General features: G+C 55.8%; 11 protein-coding genes across 11 annotated transcripts; 4 read left to right on the top strand and 7 right to left on the bottom strand.

Moving 5' to 3' along the window:
• Positions 1 to 694: 694 nt before the first annotated feature.
• Positions 695 to 2,434, bottom strand: BKCO1_9000189 (acid protease; the record flags this gene model as incomplete). The annotated part of the gene is made up of 2 exons (XM_020279835.1): positions 695 to 1,812; positions 1,861 to 2,434. The coding sequence occupies 2 exons, from the start codon at positions 2,432 to 2,434 to the stop codon at positions 695 to 697; spliced, it is 1,692 nt and encodes a 563-aa protein (XP_020133086.1).
• Positions 2,435 to 5,688: 3,254 nt separating this feature from the next.
• Positions 5,689 to 7,386, bottom strand: BKCO1_9000188 (protein bli-3; the record flags this gene model as incomplete). The annotated part of the gene is made up of 1 exon (XM_020279834.1): positions 5,689 to 7,386. One exon carries the CDS (start codon positions 7,384 to 7,386, stop codon positions 5,689 to 5,691), a length of 1,698 nt encoding a protein of 565 aa, XP_020133087.1.
• Positions 7,387 to 8,693: 1,307 nt separating this feature from the next.
• BKCO1_9000187 (alpha beta hydrolase) lies at positions 8,694 to 9,596 on the top strand (the record flags this gene model as incomplete). Its single annotated transcript, XM_020279833.1, has 1 exon — positions 8,694 to 9,596. One exon carries the CDS (start codon positions 8,694 to 8,696, stop codon positions 9,594 to 9,596), a length of 903 nt encoding a protein of 300 aa, XP_020133088.1.
• Positions 9,597 to 10,210: 614 nt separating this feature from the next.
• Positions 10,211 to 11,383, top strand: BKCO1_9000186 (metalloprotease; the record flags this gene model as incomplete). Its single annotated transcript, XM_020279832.1, has 7 exons — positions 10,211 to 10,453; positions 10,504 to 10,689; positions 10,740 to 10,762; positions 10,810 to 10,942; positions 11,006 to 11,021; positions 11,079 to 11,238; positions 11,290 to 11,383. 7 exons carry the CDS (start codon positions 10,211 to 10,213, stop codon positions 11,381 to 11,383), a joined length of 855 nt encoding a protein of 284 aa, XP_020133089.1.
• A 212-nt stretch (positions 11,384 to 11,595) lies between these two features.
• On the bottom strand, positions 11,596 to 12,134 carry BKCO1_9000185 (major allergen alt; the record flags this gene model as incomplete). Its single annotated transcript, XM_020279831.1, has 2 exons — positions 11,596 to 11,728; positions 11,782 to 12,134. 2 exons carry the CDS (start codon positions 12,132 to 12,134, stop codon positions 11,596 to 11,598), a joined length of 486 nt encoding a protein of 161 aa, XP_020133090.1.
• A 612-nt stretch (positions 12,135 to 12,746) lies between these two features.
• On the bottom strand, positions 12,747 to 13,237 carry BKCO1_9000184 (ycii-related domain protein; the record flags this gene model as incomplete). The annotated part of the gene is made up of 2 exons (XM_020279830.1): positions 12,747 to 12,993; positions 13,050 to 13,237. 2 exons carry the CDS (start codon positions 13,235 to 13,237, stop codon positions 12,747 to 12,749), a joined length of 435 nt encoding a protein of 144 aa, XP_020133091.1.
• An 868-nt stretch (positions 13,238 to 14,105) lies between these two features.
• BKCO1_9000183 (aldo-keto reductase) lies at positions 14,106 to 15,297 on the bottom strand (the record flags this gene model as incomplete). Its single annotated transcript, XM_020279829.1, has 4 exons — positions 14,106 to 14,378; positions 14,434 to 14,768; positions 14,820 to 15,027; positions 15,139 to 15,297. 4 exons carry the CDS (start codon positions 15,295 to 15,297, stop codon positions 14,106 to 14,108), a joined length of 975 nt encoding a protein of 324 aa, XP_020133092.1.
• A 458-nt stretch (positions 15,298 to 15,755) lies between these two features.
• BKCO1_9000182 (nonribosomal peptide) lies at positions 15,756 to 18,014 on the top strand (the record flags this gene model as incomplete). The annotated part of the gene is made up of 1 exon (XM_020279828.1): positions 15,756 to 18,014. One exon carries the CDS (start codon positions 15,756 to 15,758, stop codon positions 18,012 to 18,014), a length of 2,259 nt encoding a protein of 752 aa, XP_020133113.1.
• A 1,787-nt stretch (positions 18,015 to 19,801) lies between these two features.
• Positions 19,802 to 20,924, bottom strand: BKCO1_9000181 (branched-chain amino acid aminotransferase; the record flags this gene model as incomplete). Its single annotated transcript, XM_020279827.1, has 3 exons — positions 19,802 to 19,826; positions 19,874 to 19,962; positions 20,010 to 20,924. 3 exons carry the CDS (start codon positions 20,922 to 20,924, stop codon positions 19,802 to 19,804), a joined length of 1,029 nt encoding a protein of 342 aa, XP_020133094.1.
• A 405-nt stretch (positions 20,925 to 21,329) lies between these two features.
• Positions 21,330 to 22,738, top strand: BKCO1_9000180 (3-isopropylmalate dehydrogenase; the record flags this gene model as incomplete). Its single annotated transcript, XM_020279826.1, has 6 exons — positions 21,330 to 21,383; positions 21,437 to 21,457; positions 21,526 to 21,594; positions 21,653 to 21,748; positions 21,811 to 22,453; positions 22,509 to 22,738. The coding sequence occupies 6 exons, from the start codon at positions 21,330 to 21,332 to the stop codon at positions 22,736 to 22,738; spliced, it is 1,113 nt and encodes a 370-aa protein (XP_020133095.1).
• Positions 22,739 to 23,071: 333 nt separating this feature from the next.
• Positions 23,072 to 24,854, bottom strand: BKCO1_9000179 (2-isopropylmalate synthase; the record flags this gene model as incomplete). The annotated part of the gene is made up of 3 exons (XM_020279824.1): positions 23,072 to 23,101; positions 23,155 to 24,630; positions 24,687 to 24,854. 3 exons carry the CDS (start codon positions 24,852 to 24,854, stop codon positions 23,072 to 23,074), a joined length of 1,674 nt encoding a protein of 557 aa, XP_020133176.1.
• Positions 24,855 to 25,575: the final 721 nt, after the last annotated feature.

Genomic DNA, 25,575 nt, shown 5'->3' with positions numbered 1-25,575 from the left:
ACATGGAGCCACGAGACATATTTGGTGGAAGTAGTGGACACCGGCTCTGAGATTCCTTGGACACTTTCAGAATCGAGCTGCAAGACAGAAAGCTTTGCGGTTCTTTTGACAGATCTTAGATATTGCAGCGTTGGGCTCCTGGTAAAGATCATAGGGGAGACCGCAGACGGTAAAGTCATGTGCCAATGGGGCAGCGTTGTGGAGATCACCAGCGATCAGGAAGCTGAAGGACCGTGGGAAGGCTTGGCTAAAAATATCTGCTTTCAAGGAGTTCACGTTCAATTTCAATGGTGGGTAGTTGACTGAACGCCTGATCAGTGCTGTCTGACCAGAGCCTCTGCAGGCCACAAGCACCCGGCGAACGCCATGTCGAAGCAGGTCGTCCTCTTGCTTCCAATCACACCACGTCCTTTTGCACGCTTGATAAAGAAAGATATTGCAAGATTTTTATGAGAGCCGCATGTACAGGTCAATATTTCCCAAAATTCGAGATTCAGCGGACAGATAGAAACTTATCAAGACGCGGTCATAGTCCTCATTTTAATGTGATAGAAGCTATTGCAAATGCTACAGTACTCAGAAGCTTGTTACCATCGGCGAGCACTGCCACACCGCACGTGGAAATATTAATCAATAATTTATAGAATTAACAACAGCCGTATAGCTTCATGACTCTTAACAGATGCCATCCAACCTACCTTCTCTCCACCTCATCACCAGTTCCATGACCAGCAGCATCCGTAGCGCCATCGCCTCCCACATCCATCTCGTGTACCGTCTGACCCTCTGCCTCTCTCATCTCTACCGGTGCCGGAAGCTCGTATGAGCTACCACCCACGCCCGCCCCGTCTAGCTCGGGCCGCCTCGCCTGGTGTTCGGCGCCCGCCGGCATTTCCAACATGGAAGCGTGCCGCCCGTCGTGGTTCGACTGCTGGTGCTGCTGCATCGAGGTGGGGCCCCAGGGGTCATACTGCTTGGCTTCTTGGTAGTGCGGTGGCGGCTCCTGGTACGTCGGCGCCTGGCTGGCCACGCTGGGCCGCTTCTTGAGCGCCTTGGCCAGCCGCCGCGGCCGCCAGCAGTAGAGGTAGAGGGCGCCGAGCACGAGGACGGCGCCGGCGATGGTTCCGATGGCGACGCCCGCCTCGGCGCCGCCGCTGAGAGAGCGAGCGGCGTGCTGGGCCGTCCAGTTGGTTGAGTGGATTGTGCGGATGTCGGGGACTGGGACGTGGTCGGACCAGTTTGCTTGTGCGAGGGAAAAGTTGTTCCGCTCGTAGTGGACGGTGAGGTACGCTTCCTGCAGCAGGGTGCGGCCGATGGTGTACTGCGTGTCGTTTTCTGCACGACGTACAGGGAAGTACCGTGTCTTGTTTGGGTATGCTGGGGGTTCTACGAAGAGGTCTAGTGCCGCGTAGGGCAGTTCGATTTGGATGCTGTGTTTGGGGTCGTTGTCTTTGCCGTTTCCCAGCCTGAATGTGAGCGTTGGGTTCTCGGCAAGTAGCTTGTTGTGCATCGTATCGTTGATGGTGTAATAGGTGCTGCGCTCATCGTAGATGAGACCGAAGGCCGCTGCGAAATTGTTGCAAACATCCTCGGGGAGCCAAAGCTCTGACACAGTGGAGTCGATGGACGACAAGTGACCGTTGCCGACCAACTCCTGCGAGCCGACTGCGGTGAGACTGAAATTCGTATCGATGGATTGAACGCCAACGATAAGGAATTGATCTTGGCTGTCTGCGAAGGAGAAGTTGTGTCCTGGGAGTTGGAAGCGGGATTGGTCATAGCCGCCGATGACGAGGCTTCCGTGAATCCCTCCTGAATGGCCGTCAAAAACTATCTGGGAGCTTGGATCTAAGAACTTACGATAATGGGCACCGGCTGTGTATCCATATGATAGACTTGGGATCTTGCCCGCGTCATTGAGAACCTCAATCAGGCCTGGAGGGTTATCGTGATCCAAAACGGACCGGGCGGCGCTCATGCCCAGCAAACCGATCCAGTAGCTCGTCCCATGGATGCCTACGACTAGGCTTTGTTCTATCTCCAACGCGTCTTTGTCTTCGCTGAACCCCAGCCGAATTGTGTCGTAGCCGTACTTTCCACGTTCATTGGCGAATCCGAGATTGTTTTCGAGATCGAGACTGAAAATACCGATCAAATTCCACGTGGAGGACCCGTCCGACTGAAATCCAGTGCTCGGTTGGCTGCGGAAGAGATCAACGCCACGTGAGGACGGACAAGCTTGAGCCTTGTCCTCACAACCACCGGGTAGAGGTACCCAGGCCGAAGCTCCACGTGTGGAGACCAGCACGCGAAAATTCTGGGCCTCATCAGATTCGCCAATTGATATGCGGAAGGTTGACCAGTTGCCGTCAATTCCATCCCATTGTTTTGTGGAAACGGCAATGTAAGGCGACGGGACAGGATTGACAGCCATGTGCCAAGACTGGGTCGAGTTTGGGATCTCAGGTAGCCTCCAGAGTCTGAGGCAGCCCCGGCGAGTTGTAAAGCGGACCGGAGATGATGGGCTTCGGAAGTGATGGATGGATGTAACGGAGGCAGAGTGTTGGCAGGAAGGCAGTAAGTGCCCCGGCACATATGCTTTGAAGATTTTTCTGACAGGTGAAATGATGGATCGCCTCTATCAGAACTGAAGGCATACAATCAGCTCAAGGCAGCCACTTCTCTTCTCGCACAGATACACAAGGCAGTCATAGCTGAGCACGGAAACACAAAAGGACTGCAGTACGAGGCGAACGCGGACCTAGAATTGGTGCAAAAAGCATTGACTCTGAGCCTCGTGATCAGCTGAATTACCCCCATCTGAGTTCCTCTGTTGTTTGACCATGGTTTATCCATCTCGCTGAATGCATCTGCGTCAGCACGAAAATCCCGAACATCCATGTGTGATGCGGCGTCGAAGTGTTTGGACTGCGCTTGTCTTGGGTGATCGAATAGGTCACCGTAAGTTTTGCTAGGTGGCTGGGTTCTGTTGCACCAGTTACCGCTGCAAGAGCTGGTAAAGCGGGGTAATCCAGCCGTGCTACGGCTACCATCAGCCACACAGGGAAGGTAACGCACAGGCAGAAACAAGACTCAGGCGGCTCACCGCTCGGCCATGGCCGGCTGTCGAAACCTCTTGCCTCGTTCATGAGCCTTGCATCCAGGGGCAATGAGACACGGGACTTGGCCGAATACCTCAAACTGCTTTCGCTCGCACTTGAGGATACCGACCTCGCTCAAATGGCTCACAAGGGCAGACTCTATTCACCCCACGTCAGGGCCCAGTCCCGAGAAGCTGCCATTGCCTTGTAGTTTCTCGAGTAATGGTTTGCTGTAATTTCGTCCCCGGCGTGGAGGCAACTGATACAGGCCTGGAGAGGGTTGGACAAGCAGCGAGGTGAGACGGTAGTACTATGAAACTTGCCAGCAAGAGTCGTACGAGCTTCCATTAGTATGTATTAGCTCACTCTTCTTTCTAGCCATTGTCTCCCAGGATCCTGTGGCTTATCCGGTCGGAAACAGAAGAAGAATTCATGACCTACCAAGACGGTTTTCAGGCCAGGAGTCCATACCCAAATCGAATGCGAGATAACGCAACTGTACGAATCCGTGCTCGTTCTTAGCTCGTAGCTGTTACTCAAATAAAAATACTGGTGTGGGACATGCGTGACGCCAGGTTGGTCCGCATTCGCAATCTCTTTCCATTTGCTCCAGGCTTTGCGAAATCGGCCATGGGAAATGGTACCTCGAGATCCCTACAAAGGTCTAAAGCCTTAAATCCTCCATCGCATCTCTTTTGAAATCTACAATGCTTCGACCCTTTTCCAGACAAGATGCTGCCATCCGCCATGAAGATCTTCATTCTCACGTTCCTATCTGCTTCTGTCCTTGCTCAAGTTCTTCTTTCCCCGGTACCCCAAGGGGCCGCACTTGCCACAAAAACCTCGCGCAGCACCGTCACCAGTGCACCGGCATGTACAGGATGCTTGCTTGAAGCGCTGCACCCAACTCCCCTCTCGTATCCGGGCACCGTCTATTGCGTCGACTTGTACTTTATTTCCACAGTTCCCTTATCCACTCGGTACACCACTGTCAGCCCAGATGGGTGTACTGGCTACGGTTACAGCCCATACACTCCGACTACGGGGCCAATCAGCACGATATCAATTACATGGAGTGCGAACGGTACTTTCCTGTAATGATTGACCTTCTTGGCATGAACACTTGCTGGCACTATCTAACCTATTCTAGGACCTGGCCAACCACTTATCTCGCGTACGGTACCTTCCAAGCAGGGACATTGAGCAATCAATTCGATGGTTCAGAGTGCACAGTCTATCTGACTACATTCTACCCGCAAACCCCAATCATCTATCCTGCGTCGGCTGTTCCCGGGAGCGTTGCTCCCGTTCCGCCGCAAGTTGTCGAGTCGCTTACTAATGATCCCTCCGTTTCCCTCCCATTCAACATTGCAACCTGCGCGTCCAGCAACACACAAACTGGCCTCTTGCATGAAGAGCTACCACCGGTGAGCCCATGCGCCACTGACAACCCGGTCCCACCATCATGCATCCAACTACCCCCGACAACCTACACCCTCTCAAACACTTTCACGCGGTCCGGCGGCTATCGGCGGGAACAGGAACGCACGCCACTTCCACCCCTTCACGGGCTCGCAATGCAGACGGGTCTCTTCAAGCTACTGCATTGTTTGAGCAGAGACACACAAAATTCACTGCTCTAGATTCTAGCGGTGACTGGAGGTCGGCCTCTCCCTCTTCCTCGAGTCAATCGACGCATGCGCCAATGACAACCCCGGCTTCCGTCACAATGAATAGCTCATCGACACGAAGAAGCAGTTTTTCGAAGGCGCTGTCCAGGAACAGTCCCTTCAGCAGTACCTTTGTATGTTCTTACACTCGAAGATCCATATCAAACCCCTAATGTCCTCTTTCTAGGATGCGTAATGACAATTGTTCACCAGCTGTGGTATTCCTCGGCGTTGCTAGTCGAACTATTGGTGAAACATGCTCGAGGAAACGGTTGGATTGAATGAATCAGTGCCTCAGTTTAGAAATTCAGTATAGCTGAGAGTCTCGATGCAGGTTCGCCGTAGACTTTATTTGACATTGATTTACTATGCGGTTCGTTCAGTAGATCCACCACTAGTTTTACAACGCTTTTTAGTCGTAACTTTCCTGTCGTGCTGCTACGCTGTGGTGATCTGGTGTAACCCGCAGCACAAATATGATTTCCATGTTATATCCATAGTTCGAGTTGATCGTGGAATACTTGTGAGAGTGCAAGGCCAGCAATATTGTCGCGATTGGGTTCATCAGTCTACTTCGTGATAAGCCTTCTTCACGTATTATGTCGTCAAATCTTACTTCAGTGCCAGACCAGGCAGTGTGAATTTCTAGTCAGGTCGCTCTTAGAAGTGGTAGAAGCTCCGTCAAGTCGCTGACATTCTGTTGGCTAAGATGACCGACTTGCTTTATAACCTCGCCACACCGCGTACCCTCCATGTTGTTCCCCAGAGATTGAATACCGGCACTATGATGTCTACGCCGCCTTTCAGGGCGACACGATCTCCCAGTCACCCCAAACTAACAACTGTGCTCACCACTGAGAAGACGGTCCAGATAGCCGTTAGAAGCGTCAGACTAGGGGGGCAGAACCTAAGTCCCATTAGCTGCATGACCAGATCCTATGCTTGAATACGTACTGTTCTGAACCGAAACCAAGAAAACCGCTCCAAAAGACCCACTGTGCAAGCCAGAGAAGGAGCGCGCTCATGGCCAAGAGCGCATATAGTTCGGCCAGTCTTTTTGGAAAATCCAAGATATGCTGACCTTGAACGTGGAGAGTGCCATACATGGTCGCGCGATCTCCTTCCCTCCTATTACTCTTGTGCATCCAATAATTTTCCAAACCCTTTCCGAGCCATACGCAATCTCCATCGTCACTAGTCATCCGACAAGTAGCCAGAATTGACAAAGCCAGCGCCACAGCAGTAACAACAAGCCATAATAGTGCTCCAGCATACATGAATCCTGCCGATTGACTTCCTTTCGCGCCTTCTAGACCCCCGAGATAGAAGTTGTGTTGGCGGCCATAGTTGACGGTGATCAACATGTAATATGCTGATAAAGCCTGGAGAATAATTTCCGCAAACAGAGAAGACTTGGCTGCAAAGAAATTGATGGCGTGGAAGGGTTGTAGTCCAATGAGCAAGAATATCAGCCAAGCGGGCCGAGGCATTGAGCACCAGAAAAACACTAATTGGGTAACGGGAGTATCTTCATAACCAGGGGTTCTCTGAATCAGAACGGCGTTGACCCAGTTCGCCAGCAGGTGGAGAGCGGCGATCGATATCCCCGTAGAGAGCCAAGACGAATGGTATGGAAGCCGCCGAAGCCGTGGAAAGCGCGCGCTAGATGGATGGATTCCTGCTTCTCGATAGTATAATGCGGCCAAAAGCGTAGCTACATTGACGAAGACAAAGCTTCGGAGAGTCCATTGGTCTGAGGTACGTTTTCCTCGATCATTGGACGATCTGATACTCCATTTCCATGGAATCATGTCCAAGGTGGTGGGAGCGGCCAACTGGCGCCAATCATCTGGGAGACCATGCCAGTCTTGGACTTGGCCGCAAAGGTTGTGGAGCCACTTTACATAGGCTATTCGGGTCTCGAAAGTGTGGCATGCACTTCCGCAGGTTGCGAAGTCAATGCTACGGCAGGTGCAAGTCCTGTCCACCGTGCGCTTCACTTTGCAATAGCCACTAGAGTCGAGCCCACAAGCATCGGTTGCGCAATGATGAACGAGCCCAGCCACCTGGCTTGGTAGATCCATGACACGTGGTGGCCAATGCCAGTCTTCGATAGGGATATACCTGAATCCCGTGACTTTGAGCGAATTCGTCCAATTGCTGGGTGGGGACGTCGGGCCACAGGTGACATGTATCCATAGCTGCTCCTGCGTCCATTCCAGGTGCCCTGGTGCCCCACAGGGTTCCTTCTCGGTGTCTACCGAGAAAGCATGGCAGAAGCAATCTTTGTCGAAATAATCGCCATATTCGATGCTGCCCCGGGTGAGATCGTAGCCGGCGGTTTCAAAATCCAGGGCGACCATGGACTTCAGGCCTTCACGATATTCCCAAGGTCGGTCGGCCCTTCCGGTATGCTGGGTGGTGCTTGTGAAACCACAGGAGGCCATTACGTGTTGGAACGGTTCCATCGATGGAGCCGACACGGAGCCTGTTAAGCATTTTGGTGCGTGGAGTGCCACGTCGACTGCCGCATATCCCTCAGACAGGGAGGCCGGGGAGAGGTCTTGCAGCTCATTCGCATCGCCGACATCCACGAGCCAGGTTCGACCGGTCATGGTGTGGATCCACTGATACAACTGTGCTTTGGCGAGAACTGATCTGCTGCAGTACGGAAGATAAGTTTTGACAATGTCGGGAGAAAAACCAGTGCTGAGACAGCTGGCCTGAGTCAGCCACTGGTGGTGGGTGCAGATGAGTCCGAAATGACGGGTGCATCGTTTGCGGGTACAGTCGGTCATGGCACTCAACCAGAGGGATGGATCCTGCTGAGCGATGCACTGTGGCATAGGTATAAAGTCTTCAGGATTAACCCAGCCGTTCCGATTGTCTTGGGGGGTCAGGACACGGTCATCACTGTTGGAATCAACATCAGTGCCACGAAGCACTTCTGCAGTCGTGTTGGTCTGTTAGCGTCAGAGACGATAAAGCTACTCGGTGGGAATCACCTTTCGCAGCCACGCCACAAGCCACAGCTGTCAACAATGCAAGAAGTATACTACGTGTTCTCATCATGCCGATGGTGCGAGGAGTCCGAGAGTCGTGCGCTTTAATATGAGTTGAAAGAAAGTGCGTTGGATTCTTAGATGGAGTGAGCCTTCTCCTGTGTGATGTTGCCTTGAGTGTGGTGGTTCTTGTTGGGGGCGGTGATGGTTTGAGGTGCGGTCGAAGTGCGGGGTATGTCACAGCCAGACCCGACAGGCGGGAACCGGGGCCACGTCTGGGTGGGGGCCGGAAATCGCTGCAGCCGCAGAGCTGAGGTTGATTTATAAGCGCCAGAAAGCCCCGCATACCCAGCGAAAAGCGGAAGGGAGATAGTCGGATCTCAGTGTTGCGCAGTGAATTGATAAAGCAAGAGGCTCACTTAAGCCCGCTCATCGGATGGTCAATGAGAATGGCTTGGCCGGTGAAGCGCCCGCTGCATCGACGCTGTCCTCTTTTCCATCTCGCCAAGTCGCTGGGCTCTTTTCGACAAAGCGATGTCACGGTGTTGAGCAAGGCTCTGGCCATCAAAAGGGCACTTAATAATCTGCTCAGTCTCCCATATTCTATTTTTGGTGATACGGACAAAGTCCGGCGGACCATGATGCCAATCCTACTGGCGACATGGATGTCATGGCCAATAAGAGACGCAGTCATCCACGCAGGATGTATACCTGCAGTGCTTCCCTTCCAAGCAGGGTAGCAGCGCTAACCGGAATGATGGGTTACAAATCTGCTCTACTGATTCACGAAAAGTTTAAATATTCTCACCGCCACAGGATAGCACGCACACCCTTCATCTAATCTCATCCCCACGGTCCTCCAACTCAAGCTTGCACCAGATCGCATTCGAAAGGAGAAAGTGAATGAAAGAAAGAACACCATGAGCGGAAGCCACTTCACCCACAATGGCACCTCCCTCTTCTACACCCTCTCCAACCCCAGCCCCAGCAACAAGAACGCCTCGGCCGCCGTCGCCCCTCCCACGATCCTGCTCCTCCACGGCTGGACCTGCGATAGCCTCGATTGGTCCTTCCAGCTCCCCTCCCTCTTAGCCCTCGGCTTTCGCGTCCTCACGCTCGACTTCCGCGGCCACGGCCGCTCCGACCCCACCTCCGCCCCGGCCAATACCAACAGCACCCTCTACTCGCCCTCGGCTCTCGCCGCCGACGCCGCCGCCCTGCTGACCCACCTCGACATCACCACCCCCGTCATCGTCACCGGCCACTCCCTCGGCGCCCTCGTCGCAGCCATCGTGGCGGTCGAGCACGGGCCGTCGCGTGTCTGCGGCCTGATCCTCGTGGATGCGGCCTACTACCTCGACGCGAGTGCAGTGGTGGGCTTGCTCGCGGCTATGAGAGAGAAGGATGCGGATCGCGCGGCCGAAACCGTCGCGCAGATGATGCAGACGGGGGGCTTGTACAACGAACGCACCCCCGAGTGGCTGAAGACCTGGCACCAGCTGCGGATGTGGGGGTTGAGGCCCGACGTGGTGGCGACGGTGGCGGAGGAGCTGTATGGGCGTGAGGACAGCGCCGGGCTGTGGGAGAATGCGCACGGGTATTTGAGGAAGGGGTTGGGGGCGGAGCGGGAGGATGGGGTTCCCAGGCTGGCGGTAGTGTCGGATGATTGGAAGGTCGACGTGGAGGGGAAGATTGGGCTGCATTTGGCGCGGGGGGATAAGGTTGAGGTTATGAAGGAGGGCCATTGGTTGCATCAGCAGGATGCGGAGCGGTTCAATGAGATTGTCAAGGGCTGGTTGGAGGAGAGGGGGTTCTTGCCTTGATCCCAGAGCCTATCAAAGGCCGGCGCTCATGCTCCTACCTCTTGAGCCCTGTGGCATGAGTGATTTGGTATGTAGAAACATATATCCTAATTAATCAGTCGCAAAATGAGGTGCGATGCGGCCCCTTCGCTATCGACATGTCTGTTCCTATCGCTCTGCACTGTCAAGCACACGCACTTAACCTATGCGTCGGCATCAACTGTTATCACCAACATCCTTGCGCCAAGAGACTCCCTCAGGCCCTATCGTAGCATCGACACTACCGCCTACTGTCGGTATGAATCTGGGGTGACTGTGGTCGACGTTCCCGTGAATCGACGCGACCGTAGAGCAAAAGGAAGCTGGTAGCGCATGTGCCTGTTGTGGAAGCCTTTCAACGATCTCTTGGCGTTCTGCATGGAAGCGATCGGACATGTTGTCTGTTTGGGCTGGGAGACTCGGGTTGCCGTGCAATACGAGGCATCTTGTGCGAATGAGGCAGGCAGTAAGAACAGCCGGTCCACAGCCAAGCACTCGATCATGCTGCCAACCTCCGTATCCCATCACCTATATAAGACAAGTGTCCAATGCTGCTTTCTGGCGTTCGAGATTGTCTTTCCCTCACTCCCATGATTATGCTTACGAAAAACACCTTTCAGATCGGTGTGATGGCCGTCCTGGCGACCGCAGTGATTGCTCAACCGCGATGCACGGCGCCAGATCCCCCAAAAGAGCTGTTGGAGCATGCAGCGGAGATGAAAATGCAAGAAAACTCAATAAAAAATGCTGGACTGCTGCGCTCTCAGTCTCCCATCACAGTCGATGCATGGTTCCACATTGTTGCCGCTTCTGATGCCGTGGAAGATGGAAATATAACCGTAGGTCATCACTGCCCGTCTTGAATTCCGCGGTTCTAAGTCTGTTGAAGGATGAGATGGTTGAAAACCAGCTGGGTGTCCTTAATTCCAACTTCGCTCCCCATGACATTGGCTTCAATCTCTTGGGCACCACGAGGACCATCAACAGCACATGGTCAGACAACACCGATGTGCTCGACATGAAAACGAATCTTCGCAAGGGTGGATACGCCACTCTCAACTTGTACTTCACGAGGGTGAGTTTCCAGCGTCGGAGATGCAGAGCACGAGACTAATGGCTCAACAGACGCTTCCGGGGAACTCATCGGGGTAAGTGGCTGAACCATCTTTCGAATCAACTGCTCAATCCTTGATAGCTACTGCACCTTCCCAGGAACCGTTGACAATGGCACTGTAGACTTCTTCAACGATGGCTGCGTCCTCGACGCCCAGACGGTACCCGGAGGTTCCAAGGTGCCGTACAATGAAGGCAAAACTGCAACCCACGAGGTAAGGCGAAGACGATTCAATCCTTCACTCCTGGCTTAATGATAACTGACCGGACTTTGGCAGGTCGGACACTGGTTTGGTGAGTCTTGGGTCACAGCAGCGTCGGATGAGTAGCTGATGAATGAATCTCTCACAGGTCTTTATCATACCTTCCAAGGCGGCTGCAATGGCGGAGACGGAATCGATGACACTCCATCTCAGGACAGCCGAAGCGAAGGCTGTCCCGTTGGTCGGGATTCGTGCCCTGACATGCCCGGACTAGACCCCATTCACAACTACATGGACTACTCTGACGAGTGAGTTGCCGATTCTCCGGTCTGACCGCATTTGTCTAAAGTTTGCACCAGTTCATGCTACGAAGAATTCACTCCCGACCAAGATGCTCGGATGCGGTCCAACTGGGACTGGTACCGAGCCGCTTCGCAAGCCGGGCGGAAGTAGCGAGATGCGCTGACGCTCTACGTCTTGGCTTGTGGACGAGTAAATGGCAGCTCGTTATGACATGGCTTTCAGCACAAGCACCGCCCATGGAGGCGTATTACCACATCAAAGGCTGGAGTTAAATCAAAAAGATTCGTGTATTATTCGTCTACGGAAACATGACAAGAAAAATTCGTAAAAGCTGGAGGGTGGGATTGCTCATCGCCACCGCTTCAAGCACCGAGCTTCTCGAGGGTGACGGCGAAGTAGACCTGCTCGGGAACCTGGCAGACAAGGTCGTCGGCTGAAGAGCCCCCGGCGCGGCAGATGGGCTCGTCAAGGAACGCGCTGCCACCAATGGTGTTGCTACAAGAGCGGTCAGTGAAAAGGCGTCAACGATAGGGACTGCAAAGACTCACTTCTCGGCAATATCCTGCCACAGGAAGAGCTCATTGGTCTCGTCTATGTCGTTGCCGTCGGTGTAGCTGAAGCTGAAGAAGCTGTTCTCGCCGCAGAAGTAGACCTTGCCGCTCTCGAAGTTCTCGGTCGCACCCTTGGTCACGGGGTCGTACGGCACGCACTCGAAGTCGAGCGTGCCGCCGTTGGTCGCGAGGATCCGGAACGACAAGGTGCTGATGGTCTTGCCGTCGTATTTGCGGGTGGTGAAGTCCTTGATCTGGTACGTCGTCGTCTCCTTGTCGGTGGCAGCAGTGGGTGCGGCCAGGGCGGTGGCGCTAAGGAGAGCGGCGGCGGCGGCGGTGAAGAACTTCATGTTTGTGATTTTGGAGGTCGAGGGAGTGGGTTGAGGGCTGGTTGATGGGATTGTGATGTGCTGGATGATGGATACCACAGTGGGCGTCAGGTGAGTCTTTATGTACGCTCCAGATGGTAAAATCTGTACGAGTGGCGTCTGGTGCGGAGAATATCGGCAGACGTCACGGTCGGAGGTGTGGTGTCGTATTTTGCAAGTGCCGTGGCCAGTCGTGGCAGCGTTACTTCGTCCAGGGCTAGCGTAAGGCTTTTATTGGGCTGTACGTAGCCGCACTTATTATTAGATCAGCTAGTGCTCGTAAGTGCGGGGACTACTGCCCGACTTATACGGATGGTCCGCAGTTGGGATGATACCTACGTCATACCTACGCCTTCGTGGTCTTGGCTTTCCATACTTTGCCAACATGCCCCCTCTTATCTCTGTAAGGTAAACCCTTACGGTTTGACCGACCGACTCAGCGACTCTAAAGCTTAGTGGAAGTAGTTTAGATCACGATCCGCCCCATGAGTCACGTGACGTTACATGACTGGTCTACAGGTAGATGGTCCTCGATTCAACCTTCCAACTTTCTTTCTCTGGAACCGTAACACCTCCCGTTACATTCCATTACCGCTATAAAGCTTTCCTCAAAGTACTCTTAAACGGGAAGATTTGAACCTTATCCCAGTCCCAAATTCGATTCTCGGTGTAGATATCCTTCTTCAGCTCCTTGAGCACCTCTTCCTTGGAAGATCCCAGCGCCACTAAGACGGAGCCGAGCATCTTCATTGGCTCGTTTTTCTTCGGTGGCTCTTGGAGGAACGGTCCGCCGAAGAGCCAAAAGTCTGTCGGGTACTTTGACAAATTGGAGAGATGTTGACTGCGTACGTTCAGACATTAGACATTTATACTACCGGAGATTGTTCGTATACTTACGGCCTCAGCTCTACCCTACGTTGAGATGCACCCTCCTGGTCTGGCAGAATTACAAGCCACTCGCATTTCTGATCGCCATGCGTAGCCATCGACCGCTGAGAAGGGATTGCATGAATGCGTCTGATAGTACCCGCATTGGCCTTGGGGTACGTCTTGCGCGTGGAAGACAACAGTCGACGTAGAGACATGTTCGCAGCGACAAACAATAATTTTCGGAGGGAGTGTGCCCGATAATAACATGGAGAGCTTATGAAGTTCGTCCACACCAAGCATATAAAGCAGAGAGGTGGGATACCTCGTGTGTTTGAAAGCTAGAGACCCGGAATGCCCGGATGATGCACAGGAAGACGTGTGGAGCAAAACGCCTATCGTTTTCGCCGGGCTACTACCAAGTATGGACGCTTCGGCCGTAGGCACAGAGACAGACACTATGGTCGAGAGCACCATGGTCATCGGTATCCTTCTCCTAATAGTCAAGCCTGAGGCGTGCGCTCGGATCAAATCCTTGCAAGTCAACCTTTAGATTTCCGAACCAGGTTCTCCGGATTGATCAAGCCTGGGGCGTGCACTCGGATCGAATCCTTGCGGGCCAAGCTTTCGATTTCCGAGCCAGGTTCTTCGGATTGCGTGCACTCGGAGCGAACCCTTGCAGGTCAAGCTTTCGATTTCCGAGCCAGGTTCTCGGGATTTACACTTGGTCCTTGTCGTAACCCGTCGGCTGCTAGAAGCTTAAGCGAACTTCGACACAAGCCAGCAAATCCGGCGGAGTTACCTCCCGATAGTCAAGCCCGGGACGTGTACTCGGATCAAAGCCGTGGACCTCCACGAGCAACTCGGTATGGTAAGACAATGATTAGTGTCAGAGAACTCCCTGGCACGGAAGCCAATTGAATGAGGCGGAGTCAATGTTGGGGGGCAGTCTGCAAGCAATATCCGACGATCAACTCAATTTTTCATGACCTAACTCGATGTCTTTGTTTACGACATGGAACGATGGAGACCCCATGGAGACTCTTTGTAACACAAGCTTCCAGGACATTTGCGAGCCGGGAAGACCTAAGAATGGCCTTGAATGGGCTGCGGTCGGTAAGATTCTTCCAGATACTTCTCTTCATCAACCGAGAGCGCGAGACCTCGAGCGTCCAACCACGCCAAGGCCACATGGCTCATTGGTAACCCGCGAGAAGTGGCGAGGTGGTGGACTCTACTGACGATTTCCTTGGACACTTCAGGATTGTGGTCCCTGTAAATCTGCCCATTTACGGCGCGGAAGGTGTTTGGCTGCTGGCCTGGAGGCCTGGCAAGTCTGCCCGATGCCAGCGGGCTCCACTTGAATGAGCGTGAGCATGACGGCGGCAGCTGGATCGGAGCTGTGCAAACCTACTGGGATGAGCCCGATGCCTGCGTAGTTGCAGTACTTGATCATCTCGCGCTCTTCCTCGCGATACAGGAGGTTGTAGTGGTTCTGCATCGAAACGAGCTTGGTCCAGCCGTGCTTCTCTGCCGTGTGCTGAAGAATGGCGAGCTCGTGCGCCCACATGGAGCTTGCCCCCAGGTACCGCACCACGTTCGCCTGGACAAGGTCGTGGAGAGCCTTCATGGTTTCCTCTGGTGGCGTGTTCGGGTCAAAACGGTGGATTTGCAGCACGTCGATGTAGCCTGTGTCGAGGCGCTTCAGCGACGCTTCCACCTGTTGGAAAATTGCTGTTCGGGAAAGCCCTTTGCGGGAGATCAGTACCCGAGGTAGAAACATATCAAGACAATGCTCACCGCAGTGATTGACATAGTCTTTGCTTTGTCGCGCAAGATCCAAGCTAAAGGCGGTACAGGACCCGACGTCGTCGATCTCGGGGTCGGTGACTGGACGGAAGCACTTTGTCATGATGATAATCTTGCTGCGCGGGATATTGTGAACCTTCAGCGTCTTGCCCATGATTCGTTCCGACTCTCCATTGGAGTAGATGTTTGCCGTGTCCCACTGTTGGAAAAGTCAGCCACGTGACCGTGTAGGCGAAGTTGAACCTGCCGTGTTGATGCCTCTGTCGTAGGCCGACTTGAGAAGTGCAATGCCCTGTTCCTCGTCCATTACCCACTCATACCACTTGGAGCTGCCGATGTGCATGCCCCCCATGATCGGATTGGATACGACGAGGCCGCTTTTACCCAGCCGTCTGTACTCGGCGCGCGATGCCCTAACGGACTTCACAATGGAGACGGGGGTCTCGGCCCATTTCCTGTAATTCAACATCCTGGCAATGCAGTTGAGTTGGGGCAGTCCTTCGGTCGTGGTTGAGGAGACGATGCGGGGGGGTTTCGTGGTATGAGGTAAGCAGAGCTAATTTTAGAAAGTTTAATGACACAGCTGTCCATACTGCAATTGGCCGAGCCACCGTGGTATTTGTAGAATTGGTGTCGTTGTGCAAGAGAGCCATTTTCTGGCAGGAACCGATGAGGGTTGTGCAGCGAAAGGGTCCGTTCACAGTCTGGTGCCCGACGACGTGTCCGGCTTCCTCCCGGAACGCAGCAGGTATCTTGGCCTTCCGGAGACGCCGGAATCTGAAACACCAATCCAAAAGAAGGCAAGTGAAAGGTCAAGTCTTTCCGCACCAAAACCGACATGCTTCAAAAAGGCAACCGAGCAGACCAGCCACAGAATCTACAAACAACCACAGACCATCATTGCCGTCTTATTCATCCCATCTCACGATGCAGGCCGCAGCTCTGTACAGCGAAACGGAAATTTCTGCAAGCGGCAATGGGCCGAAGCGGCACTCCTTCAACAATGCACCAGCCAAACGTCCCTTTCTCGAGGCCGGCCAGGACATGGCGCCTAAGGAATTCTGGCAGAAATACCTCTTGGGGTGTGAAGAGACGGTCTTCCCACAGATTCCTACCACGGTCAAAAGTGTGCAACGCAGTGAGGAGGTGACATACCGTGCCTCACTGAACACCAGCCCTACGGACACTGTCAGCCTCATCCAAACCGCATGGGCACTGCTTCTCGGCCAGTACACCGAATCACAGGACGTTGTGATTGCAACCGGAACGGACCTTCCAGGCCGTCCCATCGAGGATCCTCTGATCGTGCCGCTTCGGTTCAAGATACGCAAGGAGGCTGCCGTGAGAGAGCTCTCCCAACAGGCTGAGAAATTCACTTGCGACTTGACAGCGTCGCAAGAATTGGTGGATTTCTGTACGTGTCGGTTGACGGATCCATTTTCCAACAGTCTTCTGCTCATCCAGAGCGCTGGACAAGCCAATGGAGCTCCATCCCGTCCGATAATTCCAAGCAACTGCGCCTTGCTCCTTCACTGCGCGGTTGTCGGCGATGAAGTCCACATGTCGGGAATGTATGATCCGCATGTCGTGCATCGAGAACAGACGCAGAGAATCTTGAACCAGCTGGCCCACATTCTGCACCAGCTTACGGACCCCGGCATGCGGGCGGGCGACGTTGACTTCTTGAGCCCCCAGGACCGGGACGACATTGCCCGCTGGAACTCGGGTGGCGGGCCACCAGACACTTGCATCCACACGCTGATCGACCACCACGTCCAGACCCGCCCAGACGCGCCCGCCGTGTGCGCCCACGACGGCGACTTCACGTTCGCCGAGCTGGACGCCCACGCCACGAAGCTCGCCCACCACCTCGTCGCCCTCGGCATCCGCCCAGGCGCCGTCGTCCCCACGCTCTTTGAGAAGTCCAAATGGACCCAAGTCGCGCTCCTCGCCATCCTCAAAGCCGGCGCCGCCTTCGCCATGCTCGACCCCGCCCACCCCCCCTCGCGCAACCGGCAAATCGCCACCACCGTCTCCGCCCGCCTCGCCCTCACCTCCGCCCTCCACGCCACAACCCTCGGCCCCGCCGTCCCCACCACCGTCGCCCTCACCGCCTCCCTCCTCGCCCACCTCCCTTGCCCCCAGACCCCCATCCCACCCCCCGCCCCCTCCTCCCCCGCCTCCATCCTCTTCACCTCGGGCAGCACCGGCCGCCCCAAAGGCGCCATCCTCCCGCACGCCGCCCTCGCCGCCACCGGGCTCTCCCTCGCGCGCACCACGCGCCTCGGCCCCTCCACCCGCGTGCTCCAGTCCGCCAGCTACGCCTTCGGCGCCGCCATCGTCGAGACGGTGCTCGCCCTCGCCGCGGGGGCCACCACGTGCGTGCCGTCCGACGCGGCGCGCGCCACCGACGTCGCCGCCTACGCGCGCGCCGCCCGCGTCGACTGGGCGTTCATGGTGCCGAGCGCGGCGCGGCGCGTCGTCGCGCCCGCCGACGTGCCGGAGCTGCGGGTGCTGGTGACGGGGGGCGAGGTGGTGGCGCGCGAGGTGGTGGCGCGCTGGGGCGGTGCCGTGGAGCTGTTTGGTGTGTATGGGTCGGCCGAGCAGAGCTGCATCACGGCGATCGGGGGGCCGTTGGGGCGGGGAGGCGGGGAGGGGGTGGGGTTGGGGATGCTGAAGGGGTGCTGGGCATGGATTGTGGGGGAGGAGGGGGGGCTGGTGCCGGTGGGAGCGGTGGGGGAGTTGGTGGTGGAGGGGAAGGTGGTGGCAGAGGGGTATTTGGGGGAGGTGGAGAAGACTAAGGAGGCGTTTCCGGCGGGGTTTGCGTGGAGGGGTGGGTTCAAGAAGCATCCGGATGGGAGGGTGCGGCTTTATAGGACGGGTGATCTGGTGAGGTATGGTCCGGGTGGGACGATAGAGTTTGTGGGGAGGAGGGACGGCTATGTCAAGTTGAGGGGGCAGAGGGTCGAGCTGGGCGAGATTGAGTTTCAGCTCAAGAGGATTGTAGAGACACCGCTGGACCTGTGCGTGGAGGTGGTTGTGCCGAAAGGCGCGAGCATGGACAAGGCGGCGTTGGTGGCATTTGTTAGTCTCGGGGATGGGTATGAGGGTGAGGACGATGGCGTTCAGGTTCCGAAGCTGTGCAACAGGAAGCGCTTGGCCACACTGCTTAGGGACGTGGAATAGAAGATGGCAGACGCATTGCCCTCTTACATGGTCCCTCACTTCTTCTATCCTCTCCGTCGTCTACCACTAACTGTATTAGAAAAGATTCAGAGGAAATCCCTGCGGTAGATGGGTGCTCGACTCTCGGCCGAGCAGCTGGTACACCTGTCCTTACATCGACCAACCCGACAAGAACCGAGCTCGGACATGGAAAAGTATCTATAGGCTGTCTGGGCCAAGCTACTTAGTGTCTCTGCGTCTATAATCTGTACTAAAGACTCGTTCTTCGGTGTTAGGGGGGACTCGCTAAAGGCCATCAAGCTATTCCAGCGGCTACGCCGTAACGGCTTCGATTTAGATATCCCTGGCATCCTCGCGGCGCCGGTACTTTTACGGATGGCACTGGAGATTAAACGGATAGAGGAGTGAAGACGCTTATTGGTCTGGCGTTTTTCGACTATATACTCATGTATCTCATCTATCGTATAGTAACTAGAACATATACAAACTCCTTTTCTCCCAATATGCTATATCCGCTTCAAGGTTGCCTCGACCATAAGTGGTTTCTTTCCCCAAAGATGGTAGCAGTAGCAGCCCTAATCCATCCAGTCACTCAGACTCGCCGCAGGTACCATATTATAGTTCCAAGCAGCCGGACCACGATGACTCGGACATTGTAATACGCTAAAGTCTTACCGATACAATTACGTGGTCCGTAGGAGAACGGTTTTACAACCTCCCTCTTATCATCCTTATAAACACTACTCCCCAACCATCTTTCCGAGACAAACGCCTCGGGGTCCCGGAAGTTGGCCGGAGCATAACACGCTACCCGAGTACTGAATACCGCAATTATAAACAGGGATGCGTTAGTATGCTTATCTTCCGGCTCCAATATAGCATCGCTCTCTCCCGTAGCAAGAGAGTCCCCAGACGTCGCTCTACCCCGTCCAGCCCCACATTACCGTGCACTAGCCGCCCGATACGCTTACCGGTCCCCCGCTGTTGCCGGCGCAGCGCGCGCTCCAAGAACGCGGGCGGGAACGGGCGGCGCACGGCGGCCGTTAGGGGTTCCGGCGTTCCGATACATAGATGCCCGTATTCGGGTTTGGTCCGATTAGCGTCAACGCTCCGACGTTCAAGGCCCTCCGCCCGTTATCCACGCCAAGCCGCTTAGAGGAAATACGATAGCGGATCCAATCGAGACTTACGGAGCATTAATAAAGCTCGAAAAGGGTATATACGCTAGTATTAGGTAGAGTCGGAATACAACCCTAGAACGACGTAATAGAGCGACGTCGGTGGAAGACGTCGGCGTAGGAAGAAAGCCAATACAGGCAAAATACGAAGACACCCGGAACGTACTACTATTAATAGCTCAAATCTATATAGAGGGCTGGTTAAGCTCTACAACTACATCGAAATATATTTCCGGCACGTCTACGGTGTCCAAGCAAACTGCCTAGGAACGCATTTCTAAAGCGTTCGTAATCTAATATCAGTCTATAGATTCCAAATAAAGTCAACTAGTGCTATTAGTCTAGGAGGACTTATCTTCTAAAACTAGGACTTGAATCTCTTATTAGCTGTGCGGAATGGCTCCTGCCAACGCCTTAATAGCCCAGGGATTATTAATGCTTCAATGTAGTGGGAATTAAGCGTTAATGTTCCTCTCATTCTACGAATAGCCACTTGGAAAAATATGCAACTACTACTCCACTGTATACTTATCGGGAGCAGGGCATTGTATCTACTCAGTCCAGCCCTATAAATCGTCAATCGTGCCTTCCTGTATACCCCGCAAAACGCTAAGGAGACGAGAATACGCCGATTCTAGTAACTGGTAGTCTGCAGTAAACTTAATAGTCTCTAAGACTGACTTTCGAGTAATTAAACGAACAGGCGTTATAATAAATGCTGTTCCAACGGCAAAGGCCTCGGAAAGGCCAGCCAGCTCCGAATAGAGCACCTGTCGTCATGTCAGCAACATGGTCCTGCCGCACCACACGCACTTACCGCCCGCCTCTCCACCTGCCACCCAAACGACTCGGCAATCCGGCACACGCTATCCACGGTGATGCTCTTCAAAATCGCCGCACCCGTCGGCACCACCAGCGTCACCCCGCCGCCACCCTCTCTCCGCACCCCCACAAACCCACTCGCCGAGAACTCATCGACAACAGTCCTCGTGGCGCTGTCCAAGAACAGCGTAAGCCCGAACCCTTCCGCCTTCGCATCCCGCATCACCGCCACCGCCGCCCCGTAGTTGCCCCCGACCTTGGCGCCGCCCGTACCCCTCGGCGCCGCGCGATCCATCTTCTCGACCACCAGCGCGCGCAGCCCGCTCCCCGCCTTGCCCGCCGGCAGCGGCGCGACCGGCAGCACGAAGACGCAGAAGACGGCGCTGCTCGGCGGCGCCATGTCGACGGCCGCGCCGGCCGCGAACGCCAGCGGGCGCACATACAGCGCGGCGCCGTTGCCCCGCGGCGGGACGAAGGCGCTGTTGAGCGCGACGGCGAGGCGCACCGCGCGCAGGAAGAGCGGCGGCGAAGCGCGCGGCGTGGGCGCCCGGCCGGAAGAGCTGGACGGCGCCGGCGGGCGTGCGGAAGGCCTTGAGGCCCTCGAAGGCCTGGACGCCGTAGTTGAGGGCGGGGGAGAGGCCGTGGATGCGGAGGTGCGGGTCGCGGACGAAGGTCGGGGTGGTCCATTGGGAGGTTGCGGCCGAGTAGGTGCTTTGGATGTGGCCGTTGACTGGAGGGCGGGGTTAGTGGGTGGGCAGGTGGGAGGAGGAGGGGGAGGGCAAACCTTCGATCGGGTCGAAGGCGAGGTCTGTCCAGTCTGCGGGCGCGTTAGGAATGGCTGTGATGGTGCTGCGTTGCGCTTCTTACCGACGGCACTCGATGGCGGGAGAGGAAAGTTGTGGGATCCCATGGTGCTGTGTGATAGCCAATGACCGTGAGTGGGCAGTGGGTTGCTGCAGACTTCCAGCGTACTTGACCTGCCGTGACCATGCAGATGGCCCGAGCCGGCAATGGCTCGGAACATGGTGATGCTGGTGTTGGTTTAGCCGCTGGCTAGATGCTCAACCTTCAGCCGGCTGTCGTATCCGGGTACCCGGGAATCAGGATCCATGTTCGGACTCTGTTGCAGGGCCGAAGCCAACGATGCCCTTGTTCCAACAGCTTTACGGGGCCGAACCGGGTTCCTGTAATCTTTCCGAAAAAAATACATAAGCCCGACGTACCGATATCGATGCTCGGCCACTTCACACCGTGGCCATCAACCACACCCGACGCCTCCTTGAGCCCACCTCGCTTCCGAGATCCGAAATTCACAATGGCCGAGAAGCACACTATTGTCGTCTTCGGAGGAGACTATTCTGGGCCTGAGGTACGTGCTCCGTTCTCGCAGCATCGTTGCCCAAACTAACCTATCGGGAACAGGTCATGGCAGAAGGTTTGAAGGTGAGTCTGCCTGGTCACGGCAATCTATCTTTTCTCCGAGTCGATTGACTGGAACGTGTGTCTGGCAGGTTTTGGCAGAGGTTCAGCGTCAACACCCCGAAGTGACACTCGAACTCAAACACCACCTGATTGGCGGCGTGAGTTACTCAGTGTTCGCCTGTGCTCGGAAAGCCGCCCTGACAGACATGCATCCAGGCTGCTTGGGACGCCCACGGCGTGAACATCACAGACGAAGCCATCTCCGACGCCAGGTCAGCATCTGCCGTCCTCCTCGGCGCCGTCGGGGGCCCAGTACGTAGCTCCGCCATCCCAACCGCCGCCGCCACTGCGCCCCTGACCATCCCTCGCCCCAGAAATGGGCTCAAGTCCCCGTCCCAGTCGAATGGGGCCTGGGCGACCTCCGCAAAGCGCTCGACGCCTTCGGCAACCTACGCCCGGTCAACTTCGCCGCCCCGTCCCTCATCTCCCGGTCCGCCTTCAAGCCCGCCGTCTGCGCCGGCACCGACATGACCATCGTGCGCGAGCTGACCGGCGGCATCTACTTCGGCGCGCGGCAGGAGCCCTCGGGCGGCACGCTCGCCGCCGCCTCCGACACGGACGCCTACACGCACGGCGAGATTGCGCGGGTCGCGCGGCTTGCCGGCGCGCTGGCCATGGCCCACGACCCGCCGCTGCCGGTGACGAGCCTGGACAAGGCGAACGTGCTGGCCGCCTGCGGCCGGCTGTGGCGCCGCGTCGTGACCGAGGTCATGGCCGACGAGTTTCCGCAAGTCGAGCTGCGGCACCTGCTGATCGATAGCGCGGCCATGGTCATGGCGTGCGACCCGACGAGGCTGAATGGCGTCGTGCTGACCAGCAACATGTTTGGCGATATCATCAGTGATGAGGCTAGCGCTATTCCGGGGAGCATCGGGTTGCTGCCTAGCGCGAGCTTGTGTGCTATTCCCGACGGGGTGGACGGTTCGTCGGTCCGCGGGCTGTATGAGCCGATTCATGGTGAGTCTGTCGTTGAGGAAATAATGATTCCGCCATGCTGATGGACCGTGAAAAGGCTCTGCCCCTGACATTTCGGGCAAGCAAATAGTCAATCCTGTTGGAATGATCCTGTCAGTTGCCATGATGTTCAGATGGTCTTTGAACATGGCCACTGTCGCAAAAGCCATCGAGGACGCTGTTAGGGAAACGCTGGATGCTTCCATCTGCACTCCAGATGTCGGAGGCACTGCATCGACTTCTGAGGTTGGAAATGCTGTGGTTACTGCATTGGCAAAGAATTGGTAGTCACTGTCCATCTGCTTTGATGTGCAGTATCTCATATTAGTACCAATCAAAGTCTGGCTGTTTCTGTGCTTTGCTGGTGTACGAAACGCGATTCAGCACTGGATACATGCAACTGAACATTGTGATGTCGAGTCGTGTCAAATGCATGCACGAAGAAACATCACTAATTTGAGAAAGAAATACATACATGTGCACACAATCATTGAAAACGTAAATGATAGTGAACTATGAAATCATACGAAAGCCAGCAAACTTGATCTCATCAAGCCATCATCCCTTCACGGTTGAGCCCTCAGCGACAGGGCCTCGCCGAAGGACACGCGACTTCAGCACTCACGATGGGACGTTCACATATCCCGCGGTCTGAAGCCTCAGAGTCAGTATCTGTTAAACGGCACGAAGAGGTTTTCACTTACGCGAAGAGCAGAGACAATGGCACGCACTTCAGCCACGTGCTGGCTGGCGCCGAATCCAACACCCCACATTTCTCCCCCATCGGCGCCAGCGGTCAACCTGGAGTAAGCAACACAAGTCCCCGCATCACCGGGAAGCTGCTGGAAAGTAGTGTTGGATTTGATTCCCATCAGCCCCACTTCCCGGCCGAGTGCAGAAGCAATGGACGAGCCGCGACTCAAGGCCAGTTCGATGGCAACATCATCCACCGGCTTTTCGGCCGCATCGCCGACTCGGTACGCCTCGAGGAACGCCATGCACACTTCTTCAGGAGCCATGCCGCGGCCGCCCCGGCTAGAGCGCTCCTTGATCGTCCTCGCAAAACGCCTCGCAAGCTCCGGGGGAAGATCAAGGCCAAGGCCAGAACCGATGATCCACGCCACGCCCCCCTTCCCGCTCTGGCTGTTGATGCCCACGACATCGTCCAAGGAGCGCCCGATATCAGCCGGATCGATGGGCAGGTACGGCACCCGCCAAGTCGGCCAGACTGCACTCTGCTCGTCTGCCTTGATGGCCATTGTGCGGCGCTGCAGGCCTTTGGCGATGGCGTCCTGATGGGCGCCGCTAAACGCCTTCAGATAGTACGAGCCCGAGTACGGCGTCCGAGGGTGGACCGGGAGCTTCGTGACGTCCTCGCACACGCGGCGGATCTCGTCGAGGCGGGAAAAGTCGACGCCCGGGTCGATGCCTTGGGTGAGGAGGTTGAGCGCGAACGTGACGAGGTCCATGTTGCCGGCGCGCTCGCCGTTGCCGAAGAGGCACCCTTCGATGCGGTCGGCGCCGGCGAGGCTGGCCAGCTCCGCAGAGGACACGGCGCCGCCGCGGTCGTTGTGCGTGTGCACCGTCAGCCGCACTGTGTCACGGCCGGATATGTTGCGCGACAGGTACTCGACTTGGTCGGCGAACACGTTTGGCGTCGATGCCTCGACGCTCGAGGCTATGCCGATGATCATCTTTTGCTCGGCCGTGGGGCCCCACACGGCTTTGACCGCTTCGGTGCAGCGGATGATGGCCGAGAGCCGTGCGTTGGCGAAGTCTTCGAAGCCGAAGTTGAACGTCCAGCGGGTTTGCCGGACGGCAGGGTCGGTCGAGTCTTTGGTGATGGAGCGGGCGTATGCAGTTCCCTGACGTGCCCGCTCGACCCACTCGTCCTCGGAGATCCTCAGAACCGTGTCTCGGTAGTTGTCGCTGCTGGAGAGATAGGTGAAGAGAACGGCCTGCTTCGCACCGCGGACGCTCTGGACTGCTCTATGGATTGCTTCTTCCCGGCAGGGCGTGATGACCTGAATGAGCACATCGTCTGGGATAAGGCCCGGAGTTTCGACCAGATGCCGCACAAAGTCGAACTCTCCTTGGTTGGCACAAGGGTACGCCACTTCTATCTCCTTGAATCCAATTGAAACCAGAAGCTTGTAAAGGCGGAGCTTCTGCTCAAATGTCTGGTTGATTGGTGGTTAGCAGCTGCGAATGCTGTTACATCCGGGAGCTCGCGTACCATTGGATTTGGCATGGACTGGTTTCCATCGCGAAGGTCGGTAGAGAACAAGGCCGGTGCTCTTTGCAGTACTTTGTCCGGCCATTGGCGATCTGGGTACCGAAATGCGGGCACTCGTCCTCCGTACTTGAGCGAAGCACTTTGGCCTCCAGAGCACGTGTAGGCCATCTTCGAACAACTTGGGCTGGCCGATTAGGTTCATCCCCGGCAGAGACCACACCGCGAGTCTGCCTTCCAAGTTATACAGCTCACCAAGGGCACACGGAACAGGAGACAGGACCGGATAACACGGCATGTCTTAGCATGTACCAAGCGTGAAGTCCGCAGCCCCTTCTTGTTCCAGCGGCGACCAGGATGCACACGGTCAAGCTCAATGTGGTGCCTTGATACTGAATCGTGAAGCCCACGAAAACATCACTGCCCTCTGATATCTTCCGGAAGGCGATACAAAGAGGTCACCCATGCACGTTCGGACGTTGAAGCTTATTCTAACCAAAACCAGTATCGCTTGCATCAACGTAACAAACACGACCGTATTTCCGTCATACTCGTTTTCCGGCTCTGTTCTGACCATCGAAATCATAGTTTCCGAAGCGGAACCGGCAAGGCGGCTGGGGTTGCGCGGCGGCCGGGTGGCTTCGGATGTTATCCGTGATGCTCTTTCCGGTGCCGAGTCTCTCTCTCTTCCGGCCACGCGAAGCAAGGCGCTACAGGCATCGATCCGTACGAGACCTGACCCTGCGCTTGGGCTTGTAGTGTCGCCAATCCAAGCGTCCGTTAAGTCACATCAGGCAATATACCTAGCCACGAGACAGAGAACAACCACCGTGTAATTGAGTGATCAATTGCCATTCTCCTCCACACACAGAAGCGGTTTCGAATTTCCAAG

This window comes from Diplodia corticola (assembly GCF_001883845.1).
Source record: "Diplodia corticola strain CBS 112549 chromosome Unknown scaffold9, whole genome shotgun sequence".
Taxonomy (NCBI): Eukaryota; Fungi; Ascomycota; class Dothideomycetes; order Botryosphaeriales; family Botryosphaeriaceae; genus Diplodia; species Diplodia corticola.
The sequence above is the reverse complement of the archived record's forward strand: the minus strand, read 5'-3'. Positions and strand labels throughout refer to the sequence as shown.